The 17,415-nt window shown below is 47.8% G+C and overlaps 2 protein-coding genes across 2 annotated transcripts; both read left to right on the forward strand.

The window, feature by feature from the left end:
• Window positions 1-13,334: 13,334 nt before the first annotated feature.
• Window positions 13,335-15,662, forward strand: LOC138754707 (histone H2B-like). The gene has a single exon (XM_069919422.1). It carries the CDS (start codon window positions 13,371-13,373, stop codon window positions 13,752-13,754), a length of 384 nt encoding a protein of 127 aa, XP_069775523.1. The 5' UTR covers window positions 13,335-13,370; the 3' UTR covers window positions 13,755-15,662.
• Window positions 15,663-15,988: 326 nt separating this feature from the next.
• Window positions 15,989-16,457, forward strand: LOC138754706 (histone H3-like). Its single transcript, XM_069919421.1, has one exon. The coding sequence runs from the start codon at window positions 15,996-15,998 to the stop codon at window positions 16,404-16,406; it is 411 nt and encodes a 136-aa protein (XP_069775522.1). The 5' UTR covers window positions 15,989-15,995; the 3' UTR covers window positions 16,407-16,457.
• The last annotated feature ends 958 nt before the right edge of the window (window positions 16,458-17,415 follow it).

The following is a 17,415-nucleotide window of genomic DNA, read 5'->3' on the forward strand; positions in this document are numbered from 1 at the left end:
AGGGACCCTGCTGCAACTATCTCATTTGGAAGATCATTCCATTCTGCCACCACTCGCTGAGTGAAAAACCATCCTCTAACATTTCTCCTAAAGTTTTGCCCCCTTACTCTTAACTCATGCCATCTTGTTCCAACTTTCCCTGCCCTCAGGGGAAAGAGTCTGTTTATATCTAGTCTATCTATTCCTTTCATAATTTTAAATACCTCTATCAAGTCCCCTCTCAGTCATCTTAAGATACCTGAATGATCAATGACCCATAGACACTGCCTGACTTTTCGTGCTCTATTATTTAATTTTTTTTACAGTAATGTTGTAAGATGGTTATAATATGAATGTTTACCCTGTGTCACTTCCGCAAAACCCCCAATTTTGTCACTTGTTCATGACAATAAATCCTGCATCTGACTCTGAAACCCAGCAGGTCAGGCAGCATCTACAGGGGGTAACCAACGTTTCGGGCCTGGGCCCTTCGTCAAGGTACGAGCAAAAAGCAGGCAGGCGTCCGATTAAAAAGGTGGGGTGGGGGGAGAGGAGGGAGGAAGGGGCAGGGGGAGGTGCACAGGCCAACAGGTGGATGGGGGGGTAGAAGAGAGAATTGATGGGTGTACCTCTCTGAATAGAGAGGGAAGGGGTGGGTAGCTGGAGGATAGAGAAAGAGAGAGACTCAGGGAGGGGGAAGGGGGCTAACAGAGAACAGAGGAGTTGGTGTTAATGCCGTCTGGTTGGAGATTTTAAATTTTATTGACAACTCAGTAGTCTGGCCATTTAAACCCATGTCCCACCTAATTAACCTCCAACCCACCCCCCCCCCCTGGACGTTTTGGAGTGTGGGTGATAACTGGGCTGAGCAGCAGAATCCAGGTGGATGTCCCCAGAATGTTACTGAGGGAAAACCCAGTGTGGGACAGTTCAACAGAAATGGTGGAGGATCTCAGCGTTCACAGCACTGGTATCACAGGGGGTGGGGGTGTGCGGACCACACTGGGTGACCCCATAATGACTGACTACAAAATTTTTGTTCGGTGTTTCAGCAGAAATTTTTTTTTTCTAAAAATATCCCTCCAGTGAGATAACACAACAAAATAATTTTCCGTCAGCCCAGATGACATGTATCAAGGCTAAAACTTAATGCTCATTTACTTTTTGAACCTTTGGTCACAGCTGTCGTTATGAACCAATGACCACGATGCTTCGAATCCTGTGGTGTCGTCTGCACCAGCAAGCTTTGTTGTTTTTGTTGCTGTTGGTGTTTTTAGAGTCGCTGCTTTGGTCAAATGTTCTGATGTTTTAGCTAAAATATTGTGGTCATGCGTATTTGTGAACCAAAATCAATAACTGTTTTGAGAATGAAATCATAATTAAAAGAAAAATCAAAAAAGGCTTTGTGGTAAACCTCTGTTGTGCCATTATTGGCCAGTGCTAGCTGGACACGCCTCTCAAGACCAATTCTACCCATAACCCCTTGCATGTTCCCCCTTTCTCTTTGCTTCAATTGGTCGATGAGGTTGACGGTTGTTCTAGTCTTTAGTTAATAAAAGCCTGATAGTTTCACAACCGTTTGTGATTACTGATGGTGCATCGGGCTTCATGGTGGGGGGGTGGTTGGAGGGGGGGGTGTGGTGACACCATGAGTTACCGCACTGAGTGACGTCCAAAGGCATATGACAGGGGGCTTGAAGTCATGAGACCTGGAGGCTCCTGGCTTCAAAGCTCTTGCCTGACCCACCTCATGCCCTCTGTTATTTGACATTGAACACTTAGTTCCAGCGCTTCGGAAAACTGTGACATCGGTCAAGGCCGCATGGTCTGCGCAAGGCCTCGGAGGTGGTTCCATTGGCGTGCTTCACTGAACGTTGCCGAACCTGGCCCCAGACCATTTAATTGGCCGGGCAACTTTCTCAAAGGAGCTTCGCAATATTCTGGCTCCACTTTGCACTGAGCACAGTTCTGGCCTCCATGTTGCAGCAGGGACATGGAGGCTGTGAAGTAGCTGCAGAGCATTAAGGTGTTGAGGGGACAATGAGCTGCTGGCGGGTGGGGGGGGGCTCTCAGCAGGGGCCGAGCTGTCACCGTTTCGGACCAGGACCCTCACTCGAGAGTTGGATAGAAGGGGTGTAGTTACAGACATGAGGCTGGGGAAGAGGGGGGCGGGGGTGATGGAACTGAAGGTGTGGGAGGTGGTGAGACAGGTAGAGAGAGAGAGAGAGAGAGTGAGAGAGAGCAAGACCATCAGGAAAGGGGGAAGAAAGATTAGAGTGGGTGTGTGTGTGTGAGAGAGAGAGAAAAAGGGAAATGGAGAGAGACAGATAGAGAGAGTAAGAGAGAAAAAGAAGGGGTAAGAAGGAGAGAGAGCTAGGTGGAGAGAGGAAGATAGAGAGAAAAGAAAATAGAGAGAGAAAGAGAACTAGACCAAGAGAGAAAGACTGATAGAGCAAAAGATAGAAAGGGAGAGAGAAAGAAAGAGAGATAGAGAGAAAGGAAAGGAGAAACAGGCAGAGAGAGATAGGCACAGGAGTCAGTAAAGAAGAGATGCAATCACAGTAATCAGTTGGGGTCAGTGGGTCTAGGCAGAAAAATTAGTTCAGCACAGACTAGAAGGGCCAAAGGGCCTGTTTCTGTGCTGTTCAGGAGGGAATTGGTTCAGGTTTATTGTCACATGATGGTTTGTTTGCGAGCTGTCCACATGGGTATTACAATTAAATCATTAATTGATTTAGGTTTAGAGGATTATCAGATTTCATTTATCTATTTAGCTTTAGTCGTGGCTAAGAAATGTATAGCACTTACTTGGAAAGATAGAAATATACTAACTTTAGATAAGTGGTATTTGGAAATGAAATTTTGTTTGACTATGGAAAGGATATCTTTTTCAATTCAGGATAAGATGTCTTTTTATAAGTTAAAGTGGACTCCGTTTGCTAATTATATGCATTTAAGTTTGATTTAAATTTATGTTTAAGCGTGATATTTTAGTATTGACAATTTTTTTTTGTTGTTAGAATTTTTTTTAGGTTAAGTTTTATCTCTTTTTTTGTAAGTGGGTATTTTTTTCCATATATAATATTGTTAATTTTATTAACTCTTCACTCTTTATTTTGGGAGCGGGAGGGTTGGACTAATTTTAAGTTAGACTATTAATATTGTGTTACAATTAACAGGGGGGGGAGGTTATTTTGTGTAGTTTTCTGATGTAATATTGTAATCATACTATTTTAATTTTTTTTAATTTTTCTTTAAATGCAATTCTCTATTGTATTCATATTATAAAAATTTTAAATAAAGTCTTCAAAAAAAAGGTGTCTGATAACAGCTGGAATGAACTGTCCTTAATCTGGGGGGGGGCATCTCTGTTCTCACTGCTGCCATCGGTGCCACAAGACTCGCGCCACCAGGTTCAGGAACAGCAGCTCCCCCTCCACCATCAGACCCCTCAACAATAAACTCAATCAGAGGCCCGTTTAAAGACTTTTCCCATTATTTGGCTGACGGGGAACCGGGGGGGGGGGCGGCGAGGGGGTGTGGAAGGGTTCCTGGCCATGTCGGAGGTTCAGATCCGGAGCTCTGGTGGCCAACGGTTTGAGCCAGACTCTGCAGGGGTGCCGGAGGCGAATTTTGAGGTTTGACAGGCAGAGCGGTTCAGGAATCGTGCTATGGAGGGTTTGAATGGGAACATGGGAAGAGAGTGAAATGGGAAACAGATATTTCGCTGCTTTCACTGGGGCTGCATTGTGGTTAAAATAGACAAACAATGTTGTACTGAAACTGGATCAGATGTTAAGTGGTTTACAGAGTGAGCAGGTCCAGGAAATGCGAACTGATGCAACAATTGAAGCAAACCGGCAACCTGTAATCGCAACTGGGAGGCGAGGCCGCAGCGTCCTGCTGCAGGAGGCGAGCAGCTTATCTGAGAGCCCCGTGCGTGATAGGTCCTCTGCAGAGCTGCAGGCAGGCCACAAGGGCCAAGCTGGCTTATCTACATCACTAACCACACGGTCTCTGACGCCACTCTCCCCTCCCCAAACAGTGCAGCTACCCCACGGCCGGATGCCAAGTGGAAGAGGTGCCACTGGCGGGCACCTCCCCAGGATCGAGAGTCAGTGGGGAAGAAGGCCCAATAGTTGCTTTCCCAAGGAGGAAAGTGGAGGCAAATCAATGAACCCTGAGAGAAGTGTTCCCCGATTCTACCATAGACCATTACCACATAGAAAACAGGCTCTTTGGCCCTCCTAGTCTGTGCCAAACTATTATTTTGCTTAGTCCTACTGACCTGAGAGAGAGAGAGAGAGAGAGAGAGAGATATCACTTCTACAGTGTTACAGCCAGTAATGGCAGCTGGGACTGGAACAGGACAAGCTGACAAGCTTGTGGAAAGCCCCATTTGTAAGATGGCCTGGTCAAAACCCTTGTGGTTCATGAAAGACGATTGGCTGTCTAATGTTTCACTTGGAGTAAGTGAAACAGGAAAGAACTCTGTGATGGCCTGAAAGAAAGAGGTTATCATCTAGAGAACCCTGAAGGGCCAAGTTTCATCAGTAAGACACTGAAGTGGCTGATGGAAGTACATCAGTTGTGGATGTCCTGGAACAACAAATCTCTCTTTGAAAATTGACAAGAACCTTCCTGAGTGGTAACCATTTACCTTTCAAACACCAAAGCCTGGTGAACTTTATAAATGTTAAATTTATAATTTAAATTCTATGCACAGTATAAGAATTGCCTGCAACTAGTGAACTTGGAGGAATGAGAAGTGAGATTGGACTGTGAACCAAAGAACTTTTCTGAACTTACACACACATTACATACACATGCACTTAGAATTAAAAGGGGTTAAGTTAAAGTTTGATTTTATTTTCATGTTTAAAGATCATTAAAAGCAACTTTTGTTTAAGCAGGTATTTGTCTTGGTGAATATCTATTGCTGCTGGGGTCCTCTGGGTTGGTAACACATGTGAAAACTAAGCCAGCATTCACCACTTCAGCTCGTTCCACACCCCTACCACTCAATATGTGAAGAAATTCCCCCCCCCTAAACTCTCCTTTCACCATGTCCTCTGGTTAGTATCTCATCGAACGTCAGTGGTAAAAGCTGACCTACATTAACTCTGTTCAAGCTCCTCCCAATTTTGTAAACCTTGATCAAATCTCCCCAAATCTCCCCTCGTTTCTCTACATTCCAGGAAATGAAGTCTGAACCTATTTAACCTTTCCCTGTAACTCTGTTCCTGAAGTCTGGACAACATCCTAATAAATCTACTCTACACTCTTTCTATCTTATTGATATTTTCCCTGTAGTTCGGTGACCAAACCTGCACACAATACCCCAAATTTAGCCTCACCAATGTCTTATACTACTTTACCAGAACAGTCCAAATCCTGAAAATACTTTGATTTATGAAGGCTAATGTGTCAAAAGCTCTCTTTATTACCCTGTCCACCTGTGACGCCACTTTCAGGGAATGATATATCTGTATTCCCGGGTCCCTCTGTCCTCAGTGCCCGGCCATTCACCATGTACATCCTACATTGGTTTGTCCTTCCAAAATGCAATACATCACATTGCTGAGAAGGTTCACTGAGGTGTTGCCAGGACTCAAGGAACTGAGGTTAAACAGGTTAGGGCCACATTCTCTTCAGTGAGGGGATATTTGATAGAGATGTACAAAATGGTGAGAGGTATTAAACGCAAGTAGGCCAGGGCTTTTATCTTTGGAGTGATGAGAGGTCTTAATAGGGGTCTACAAGATTCTGAGAGGCAGAGATAGGGTGAGCCTGTTTCCCTAGGGCGGAATCAGCAAACACCAGGGGACATCTGTACAAAATGAAGGGAGGGAAGTTCAGGGGAGACATCAGGGGAAAGTTTTTTTACTCAGAGAGTTGTGGGGGCCTGGAATGGATTGCTGTGGATGGTGGTGGAGGCTGGAATATCAAGGACATTTAAAAGGCTCTTAGACAGGTTCCTGGATGGAAGGAAAAATAGAGGGTTACGGGGTAGGGAGAGTTTAATTTCTTTTTTAGGTATATATGGGTCAGGCCAGCATTGTGGGCTGAAGGGCCTGTGTTATGCTGTTATGTTCAGTGTTTTTTTTCCACTCAGCTTACAAACCAGAGGATGTGGGTTAATTGTGTTCATTTCTGGTTACCTCATTACAGGAAGGATGTGGAAGCTGTGGAGAGGGGGCAGAGGAGATTCACCAGGGTGTTGCCTGGATTGTGAAATATATCCTCTGAGGTTAGGTCAGCAGAGCTGGGACTTTTCTCTTTGGAGCGAAGAGGGATGAGAGGAGACTTGATAGGGGTTGACAAGATTCTGAGAGGCAGAGATAAGGCAGACGGGCGGGAGAAACACCAGAGGACATCTGTACAAAGTGAAGGGAGGGAAGTTCAGGGGAGACAACAGGGGTGTTTTTTATTAAACACAGAGTGTGGCGGGTACATAGATGCAAGAAAAATGGAGGGTTCTGGGTGTGGGGAGGGAAGTGTTAGATTATTGAGCAAGTTTATAAAAAAGGCAAACTTTTTAATTTTTAATTTGGACGTATAGCGCGGTAACAGGCCACTTCAGTCCCCGAGTTCATGCAGGGCTGTCGGTTAATTGGGTGGCACGGACTCGTGGGCCGAAGTGGCCGGTTACTGCGCTGTACGTCCAAATTAAAATTTTAAAAGTTGGCTGGGTGTAACACATCATCTCTCAGTGTGGCCTTTGCTGTCACCTGGTGGTGGAGGCAAGGAATCCCTGTGATTAGAATTTAGTTGTTTTGTGCCCACGTTTATTGCTATCAATTACATTTCCATCAAGATACTTTTTTGAAATATAAATAAATCCATTTAAAAACGTGAGTTCAATGCCCGTTCAGAAATTCTGAGGGCAAAGCCGCCCTTGCGCGGCTGGGTGCTGGCCTTCAGGCCCCTCTTTCCCGATGGGAGGAGTGAAGCGTGAAAGTCTGACAGACGCCACCATTGTAGTAAAAACACGGGTCCTGCGGCATCCCGGAGGTGGTAACGGGATCCAGCACATCTCTGATGAACCGAACACCAATCCACCGAGATCCTGAACATCAGAAGGTTTTTTTCGGGGGAGATGTGATGTCATAATTTGGAAAAAAAAAGTTGGAAATAAATTTACCCACCATGCTCACGTGGGGCCACAGGGGATCAGTTTTACAAAGGAGACATTTACATGTTAAAGGAAAGGACGGGGCTGATTATGTATTTATAAATTGCCATTTTTCTTTGCCTTGAGTTAAACTGCAACTTGGTGATGAATTGCTTTCTCAGAATTTGAACTGAATATCGTGCTCTCTCCCCGCTCGCCTGAGACGCTCCCTCCGTCAAATACCCTTTCAGCAGGGCCACTGAAATTCTGCTGGAGAACCGTCCCTGCGCAATCTCCTACCATTGACAGGCCAGGCAAGACTTCGGGCTCCCGGGCAGGATTGCCATTGGTGGTGGGGAGGTGTCAGCGACTGGCGACGGCCAATGCAAGTATTCTCCTGATGCCACTGGGCGGCTTTAGAGAAAATTCCCGAAAAGCCGAAAAATCTGCTGAACCGAGATAGGTCCAGTTCGGGTCATCGGGAACGTGCCGCATTACTTATGTTTTGGACCTGAACCCCTCTTAGGGGAGTGAGCAAAGAGCAGGCAGGCATCTGAATTAAATGTCGGGGGGTGGGGGGAGAGGTGGGGCAGTGGGGAGGGGCACAGTCCCACGGGCAGGAGGTCATAGGTGGAGACCGCACCAGCAAACAGGGGGAGGCAGGGGGGAGCCGCTCTGCGAATAGAGAGAGAAGGGGGGGTTGGGGAGCTGGAGAGCAGGAGGTAGAGGGACGGGGGAGAGCGGGGAGTGGGCTGGCAGAAACCGGAGAAGTTGGTGTCAATGCATTGGGTCAAGTGCCTGCCTTTTGTTTTTTGCCTTGCAACTTGGTGAAGGCCTCAGGCCCGAAACATTGGTCGGCCTGGTTGCTGAGCCTCTCCCACTGCACTTGGGCACTGCCCGACAACCCCAGATCCTGCAAACTTTCCTGTTTCAACAAACTCCTGCTGTTCCTGGAACAAAGTCAATGTTCAGTGTGGTCTCAACAGGCGGATTTCTGTCACCTAGAGGCAGGGACAAGCATAGCAGGCGCTCACTCTCTCCTGTGATTAGAATTTAGTGTCAGGAATATGTCACGAAATTCGTTGTTTTGCTCCAGCATTATTGCTATAAATTACATTTGTATAAATAAAAGAGAAGAAAAGTGGGGTGGGGGGGAGTTATCCACTGGGGTCTCCTCTGCATCGGAGGGACTGGACGCAGACGGGGTGGTTGCCTCGCTAAGCACCTCAGCCCCACCCGCCGCCATCGCGGGGATCTCCCGATGGGTGCCCATTCCAGTTCCCTGCTCCATTCCCCGCCAACACGTCTGCCCATGCACTGCCGGACTGAGGCCACCCATAAATTGGAGGAACAGCACCTCATCTTCCGACCGGGACCCCCTCCAACCAGACGACTGTAGCATCGACTTCTCTGGCTTTTGTTAACCCCCTCACTACTCTCTCCCCTCCCCCCCACCTCCCAGGGCCTTTCCCTATCTCTTTCTCTCTCTCCTTTCTGTCTCCTAACACCTCGTCTCTTATCACATCCAATTTTTAACACCTTTTGTGGGTCTGGATTCCTCCCGCACTGTCTGAGACATTGTGAGATTTCCTGCATCTGCCTCATTCTGCTTATTCCTCAAAGAAGGGCTGAGGCCCAAAACATCGGCAACGTACCTTTGTCTCCTATGGACGCTGGAAAGACCGGCTGATTTCGGTCAGTGTTTTTAACTACAATCATAGCATCTGCAGCCTTATTAAGTGTCACTCTGCGGTTCATTGTCTGTTCAGGAATCCGATGGCGGAGGGGAAAGAAGCTGAGTGCTCGTCTTCATTCTCCTGTTCCCCCTTCCCAATGGTAGTGATGAGACGAGAGATCAAAGAGTGAAACACGAAAGTCTGCAGACGCGGTGACTGTTGTAAAAACGCAGAAATGCTGGAGGAACTCGGCAGCGTCCACAGGAGGGAAAGGTATATTAACAACGTTTCGAGCCTGAGCCCTGCCTCATGGGTAAAAAAAAGGCCAGGGAGAGGGAAAGAAAGGGGGCAGGGGATGAGCACAGACCAGCATCCAAGAGGTCATCATTGGACATTGTTGTTCGGGTTCGTGCGGGTCCCGCAGGTTAAGAACCAGACCAAAGTTGAGGTACAAAGCATACGTTTATTTCAGGGATGCAAACAGGACAATGGGGTCAATATGCTCGGTGAACCTCTACACACACACACAATACACAGGGGGTAAATGTACACTTTGGATAACGAGGGGGGAACCGATAGAGAATGGGGGAAATTACACAAACATACACATTCAACAGTCAGGATCTAGGTGATACTACGTGCCCCCACCCCTTGACCGGTACAGACACGGCTCTTGCTACCTGACCTCAGGACTCATCCCAACCCAGTGCGAAAGGTTGGGAGTCTAAAAGGGGCAGAACAAGGGGCACGTGGTCCTTTATAGTTCTACAGGCAGTACTGGGGGGGGGGGAAATCACTCGGGGGAGGCCAGCCCTGTTGGCTGCTGTGGCCAAAGGCTCAAAGCCGAGTGCAGGGACTCAGCCGAGGTGATTCACCTGGGCCAATTGGGTGAAGGTCAGGGCTGGGTCTGGGCGGGCTGCCTGGACTGCAGCACCTAGTGATTTAGGTGGGCCCATCGCAAGGGTCATCTTGATGGCTTGGGGTGAGTCTTTGACGTTGATTGGCAGGTAGTGTGTCCCCCAAACAGGAGCGCAGCAGCGCCATCAGGTGGTGGATGCAGCCTCTCCATTGAAGACTTGGAGAGGAAAGGTGAGAATTGATCTGGGGAGCGGGTTGGCTCTGTGAATGCAGAGCTGGGGTGGGGGTGGGGGGGAGGAAGGAGGCATAGGGATAGGGAAGAGAGATGGGGCGGGAGGCTAAGAGAAACCAGAGAAGTCGATGTTAATGCCACCCGGTGGGAGGGGGCCCAGATGGAAGACGAGGTGTTGCCCCTCTAATTTGCAGATGGTCTTGGTCTGGCTGTGCATGAGACCCCTGGACGGACACGTTGCCGAGGGAATGGGACGGGGAATTGAAATGGGCGGTCACTGGGAGATCCAAGGTGCTCGATGAAGCCATCTCCCCATCTCTCCAATGTAGAAGAGACCACAATGGGAGCGCCAGACACAGTAGACTACCCCCCACCCCCCACCCCACAGATACACAAGGGAAACCTTTCTTCACTTGGAAGGAGCGTTTGGGGCCCCGAATGGCGGTGAGGGGGAGGAGGTATGGGCGCAAGCGGAGCGTCCCCCGTGGCGAGTCTGACACCAGACCCATCCACATGCATTGGCTCTTTTTGTAGCCACCAAGTTCCCTGTAATGGTCAAGTTTATTTAGTTCAGATTTTCTATCTGAGTATACATTTTCTCATGAGATTTGTTCTGTCCTGCAGGCAAGGCAGAATGATCATTTAACAATAGTGGAAAAATGCACATTTCAACAGATAAAGATCTGTAAATGTAAATACAAGTTCAGTGCTCCTTATCCAAAATGCCCCAAAATCCAAAACTGAGCTTTGGCACCTGACCTTCCACATGTTCGCTGTTGCTGCCCATTTGTTACTAACCATCGTCAGTGCCAAACCAACCCACGTTACTGCATGTTTTTTTTTGCTTATTCTCCCCTCTGGTACAAAGGTATTGTTGAAAACAATTAATGGTGAAGTAGGTGAAATTCTTCTGAATCAAGGTAAGTAAAAAACATGTGAAATCAGAAATTCGTCTTCACCTAAAATGTCAGGTTTGAATGTAATGCAAACAGCAACATTATTGGAGGCAGTTATTCGATTTGTATTTACAATAGATACAGATAGCCTTAGTTAGAAGGAGGAGGTAAATTAGTAGAGAGAACATTTTACTTCCTTTTCATTATTAAGACTAACAAGTAAAGTGGGTTTTAACCACAAGTCACAGATCATATCACAGAACAATGTGATCACATCAGAGAAGTATAAAATATCTTGTGTAAGGGGAATTTTAAGTATTATTTGTATAATTTTTGTATTCAATATAGATTTTGGACATAGTATGAGTTATGATTTAATTATTACAATTAAAGAATTTGTTGTCCTGAGCCAAATAAGTTATGGTCACGTTTCTAATTTTCAATTGATAAGTGACCAGTATATGATTTGATTTCTGTTATCGATATCGAGGCTGCTTCTTTTTACAATATACATCAATGATTTAGATTACGGAGTGAATGGTTTTGTGGCGAAGTTTGAAGATGGCACCAAGGTGGGTGGTGGAGCAGGAAGGTTGCAGAGAGAAAGAGCTGGATAGTTTGGGAAAGTGAGCCAAGAAATGGCAGATGAGACATGACATTGAGAAATGTGCAATTTGGAAGACGAAATCAACAGGAAGATTATCGATTGGATGGGGAGAAAATTCAAAATGTGTTAGTGCAAAGGGACTGGGGGGGGGGGGTCCTCGTGCAGGATAACCTAAAGGTGAACCACCGGGTTGGATCAGCAGTAAAGAAAGTGAATGCTATGTTGGCCTTCATTTCAAGGGGAATAGTGTAGAAGAGTAAAGAGGTGTCGATGAGACTCAACAGGGCACTGGTGAGACCTCATTTGGAGTGACTGTGTGCAGTTTTGGGCCCCTTATCTTAGAAGGGATGTAATGATGTTGGAGACAGTTCAGAGATTTACCAGGATGATTCCTGGATTGCGAGGATTAGTAAGGGATTGCTTAAGGTGGGATGTGAGTGGAAGGGAAGGCTGAGAATCCCTGCTCTACACCCAATTGTAACTGAAATATTTTGCTTGAGAAAAATTGTCATTGGCCCATTTCCTTTGGAGTTATGAAGCCCTGCACATAACGAGTATGATTTTTTTTAAAAAGTGGCTTTCAAACTTTTTCTTTCCACTCATATACCACCTTGAGCAATCCCTTACTAATCACAGAGCATAGGGAATACTAATAAATGTGTGAGAGATAATGGAATATGGGAAGTTAATCAATTGTTAAATAGGAATGAATTAGGATGGGAAGGGATAATGGAATAAGGGAAGTCAAGCAAGTGCTAAATAGGAATGAATTATGATGGGTTCAATAAGGGTGGAGTAGAATAGAGTGTGAAGAAGGGTTAAGCAAGTATAATAGAATAGGGGTCTTATAGCAAGTAGATAGATTTAGCAAGTCCTGGGGGTTGAGGTTTATGAATAAGAAGAAAGACATGACACTTCCTGGTAAACAAGTATATACACAGAAAGGCACACAAACTGCACGTAGGCAGAATTACCTAATGCCAAACCAATCCAAGAGGCAGAAAAATGTTAAGGGGTGGGGAAGGTACCTCTGTACTGAAATAGAATGTATAAAAAGTTGGGTAAGCCCCAGTAAGTGTGTGTATTCCCAGGGTAAGGGGAAGCACCCAACTTTGCACTGTTGTAAAATAAATGTTCTTTGTTCTCAATTTTTGTCTCAAGTGAAATCTGTGAAGGCACCTCTGCTTCTCACAAATGCAAGCATGCTTTTTCCACTTTGGTTCAAGTTTGTAGGTCAATTGGGTGTAATTTGGCAGCACGGGCTCGTGAGCCAAAAGGGCTTGTTTCCGTAATGTATGTCTAAATTTTTAAGAAATGTAATTTATATTTAAGACTTTGTAGACAATTACTTGATGTCTTGGAGTGTAGTTTCAACAGGTGTACTGTACAGGCATCCTGGCCTGTTGCATCACTCTCTGATAGGTGCCTAGCGGGCACAGATTTCATTCCATCAAGGACATCCCTATGCCCTCTTCAACACTGCTATGATCAGGAAGGAGATACAGGAGCCTGAAGATGAGCCCTCATGTTCATAACAATAAATCTGATTAATTCCTGGCTTGTGTTTTCAATCGCTGATTAATTTAATGACTTCTTTTTCACCCAAATCCTGTCTATTTTAGCACCTGCCACGAACTGCAATTTTTCTTAGATATAAATCTTGTTCATTGTGGGCTTAATTGTGAATTTGAGCTGTACAGATCAACAAACATTTCGTGGCAATCAAGGGCACTTCCGGATAGAAAACGGCGCCAATTTCTCCTGGGGCGCTATTCGCGAGCGGCCAATCCGGCCAGAACCGGCCGATCACGCGAGCGACCTCGACCCGGACGATGGGGATGGGGATGGGGATGGGGGGGGGGGGGGGGAGAGAGAGAGAGAGAGAGAGAGAGAGAGAGAGAGAGAGAGAGCACTCTGACAGCGAGCCAATAGGCAGCGAGCGCCGGCTGATCCCTGATTAGCATACGGGCAGGCATATAAAGGCGAGCCGACGGGACAGTCAGCAAAGATGCCCGAGAGCGCGGCGAAGAGGATCACCAAGAAAGGGGTGAAGAAGGCGGCGTCCAAGGTGCCCTCGCAGGGGGAAAAGAAATGGCGGCGGCGGCGGGGCCGGCGGGAGAGCTACGGTATCTACGTGTACAAAGTGCTGAAGCAGGTGCACCCGGACACGGGCATTTCGTCTAAGGCCATGAGCATCATGAATTCCTTCGTCAACGACGTCTTTGACCGCATCGCTTGCGAGGCGTCGCGTCTGGCCCAGTACAGCCGGCGGCATACGCTGTCGTCGCGGGAGATCCAGACGGCCGTGCGGCTGCTGGTGCCCGGGGAGCTGGCTAAGCACGCTGTGTCCGAGGGCACCAAGGCGGTCACCAAGTACACCAGCTCCAAGTGAAGGGTCCCATCCAGCCCCCAGCTCCTTCCTACTCGCTGTACAACGGCTCTTTTCAGGGCCAACTCCACATGCTCAGCTCGGAGCTTGGCTCCCTTTCCCCACCCCCCTGTCCCTGTATCGCTACTGGGTAAGAACCATAAGACGTCCAGTCGCCTCCATGATGTCTGGGTCAGACCATTTGCTCCTGCTTTAAATCTGGATCAACTAATTTGCATGTAATTAACGTGCACAGCCCAGACTTTAAATGCCAGCACTTTATACACCACCCCCTCATTTCAGGGCACCATAAAGTGGGCTTCACAGGGGGTGGTGAAGGGTTCACTCATGTCACATGAATGTTCTTTAACTTTGGTCCACCCTGAGGCTGCCTCTTGGTCCAGCACCCCTCATGGAACCCTACAGCACCAGGCAGTCTCCCCTCCAAGTACTGACCAGTCCTGAGCCTGAGATCAGATTATTGTGAACATAATTGCTTCCATAGATAAGAGAGCGGGTCTGGCTTCGAAGCTTTTGATCACCTTTGTAGTTGCCATTTTTCAACATGACCAGGGTTGTGCCGATGAACGTCCAAGAAGGCATTAGGGGGCCGGAAAAAACAAGTAGGAGACACCATCCATCAGTTTGGATCATTGTTAAGAACGAATGGCTCAGTAATTACAAAGGGACCAATATTCAACTTTTGGTGGCAGAAGAATTCTCCTCATGAATTCTAACAGATCAGAAACACTCTTCAGGAGGCAAGTGTGACTACTAATGCCTGCAGAAGACATCAAATTTAAAACTGGAGCACAGGGGGAAATAAAGGGGGGGGGATGTCTTTTTTCCAAACATTATGGAGGGAGGGCACTGTGGAAGCAGAACTAGGCCATTTGGCCCATTTAGTCTGCCCTGCATTAAATCATGAGCAGATTTAATTCCCTAATCAACCCCTCTCTCTGGCCTTCTCCCCATAACCTTTGATGCCCTGGCTAAACAAGAACACATCAATCTCTGCCTTAAATACGCCCAATGACCCGGCCTCCACAACCGCTTGAGGCAACAAATCACACAGATTCACTGCCCTCTGGCTGAAGAAATTCCTCTGTTCTAAGTGGACTCCCTTCACTCCTGAAGTTGTGCCCTCTTGACTTAGACTCTCCCACCATGGGAAGCAACCTATTCTGTCCACGCCTTTCAACGTTTGAAATGTTTCAATGAGAATTCCCCCTCATTCTCCTAAATTCCAGTGAGTCCAGGCCAAGGGCCGTCAAATGCTCCTCATACAATAACCCTTTCATTCCCGGAATCCTCCTTGTGAACCTCCTCTGAACCCTCTCCAACATCAGCTCATCCTTTCTTAAACAAGGAGCCCAGAACTGATCCTAATTCTCCACGTGAGGTCTCCCCAGGACCTTGTAAAGCCTCAACATCACATCCCTGCTCTTAGATTCTATTCCTCTTGAAATGAACACCAAATTTGCATTTGCCTTCTTCACCACCGACCCAACCTGCAAGTTCACCTTCAGGGTATAAGAGCAGGGATGTGATGATGAGGCTTAAGAAGGCCTCACTCGGAGAACAGGGTACAGTTTTGGGCTCCTCATTTAAGAAAGGATGTGCTGGTGTTGGAGAGGGTTCAAAGAATGATTCCTGGGATAAAAGGATTAGAATATGAGGAACATTTGATGGCTCTTGCACTGTACTCCTTGATTTTGAGATGGGAGGGAGACCTCATAGGAGTGTTTTGAATGTTGAAAGGTGTGGACCGTAGATGGAGAAAGGAGTGGAGGGTAAGAGGGCTAAACATCAGGATTTAAAACAGATGTGGAGGGATCAGCAGGGAAAAGAATCTCAGGGTTTTAAGTGGTTATGTTTGTACTCTGACAATAAATCTATATCCAACTCGACGGGCCAAATGGCCTACATCTACTCCTATGTCTTATAGACTCGGTGCCTTTGGCAGAAAGAAAGTCAATGCAGAAATGAGCGGGAAACAAAAGCAATGAATTCCTGCGCGGGAATGAAAAGCCCGCCAATGAGAGTGCGGAAAAAAGAAGCAATCAGCGCGGGCTGGTGCGCAGTGGGCTCGCGGAGCAAGCAGCTAATCGGCGGCGGGACGTCGGAGGTTGTCCGCGTGCAGGCAGTGAGCACGTGGAGGGGCGCGGCTTCTGGGCGGACCAATGGGAGGGCACCGCGGCGGGGGCGGGCTTTAAAAGGGCGAGGCGGCGGCTGCGGCTCCCCACACGGAGCGGCAGAGGAAGGATGGCGAGGACCAAGCAGACGGCGCGCAAGTCGACGGGCGGCAAGGCGCCCCGCAAGCAGCTGGCGACCAAGGCGGCCCGCAAGAGCGCCCCGGCCACGGGCGGCGTGAAGAAGCCGCACCGCTACCGGCCGGGCACGGTGGCGCTGAGGGAGATCCGGCGCTACCAGAAATCCACCGAGCTGCTCATCCGCAAGATGCCCTTCCAGCGGCTCGTCCGCGAGGTTGCGCAGGACTTCAAGACGGACCTGCGCTTCCAAAGCTCGGCCGTCATGGCCCTGCAGGAGGCCAGCGAGGCCTATGTGGTGGGGCTGTTCGAGGACACCAACCTGTGCGCCATCCACGCCAAGCGGGTCACAGTTATGCCCAAGGATGTGCACTTGGCCCGGCGCATCCGCGGTGAGCGCGCCTGAGACTGACCCCGCAACCCATCCGCACCCAAAGGCTCTTTTCAGAGCCACTGACCTTGCCTGCGAAGGAGCTGCAGTCACCCCATTGAGGTGTTACATGCAGAGGTCATTCAGCTTGTCCTCTGTCCTACATCACCAGCCGATCCACTCTGCCTGGACCTTTCCAATTTCGATGCCACTGGCTTGTGAGACCACAAAGCCTTGTATATGCCCAATAACCTGGCCTCTGCGGCTGCCAACTAGAGGTTCATTGACCCACGTACTAGAGGAGTTGCAGGGAAGAAACTTTGCCACAGCTACTCTGTCCAGGGCCCTCATTGTGGTAATTGCTTCTACAAGGTTCTCAATCTGAGCTCAAAGGAACAAAAGCAGGCCACGGCCCATCAAGTCTGTCCATTAAGCTGCTCTATCCTAGTTCCAATTTCTGGCTTTTTCCCCATACCCCTTGATGTTCTCACTAACGTGATACTTGTCCATTGTTTAAACACTCCCAGTGATCTGGCTTCCACTGCTGCATGTGGCAGCGAGTTCCACAGATCCACGACCCTCTGGCTGAAGTTCTTCCTAACCTCTGTTTTATATGGATAGCTTCTAATTTTCAGACGATGATCCCCCCTCCCCTTGTCCTCAATTCACCCACCAAGGGAAACATCTTACCCGCATCCATCCTATCTAAACCTGTCAAAATACCAAATGCCTCTATGAGATCTCCTCTCATTCTCCTGGACTCCAATGAATACAACCGCAGAGCTGCCAAACACTCCTTGTACGTTAGCCCTTGCATTCCGGGAATCATCCTGGTAAATCTCTGCACCCTCTCCAACAACATCACATCCTTTAGGGAGCCCAAAACTGCACACAGTTCTCCAAATGGGGTCTCACCAGTGTCCCATAGAGCCTCATCAACACCTCTTTACTCTTATACACTATTCCTCTCGAAATTAAGGCCAACATAGCATTTGCTTTCTTCACGACCAATTTCACCTGGAATTTAGTCCAAGAATTGTCATAT

The sequence above is a fragment of the Narcine bancroftii genome, chromosome 2 (genome assembly GCF_036971445.1).
Source record: "Narcine bancroftii isolate sNarBan1 chromosome 2, sNarBan1.hap1, whole genome shotgun sequence".
Lineage (NCBI taxonomy): Eukaryota > Metazoa > Chordata > Chondrichthyes > Torpediniformes > Narcinidae > Narcine > Narcine bancroftii.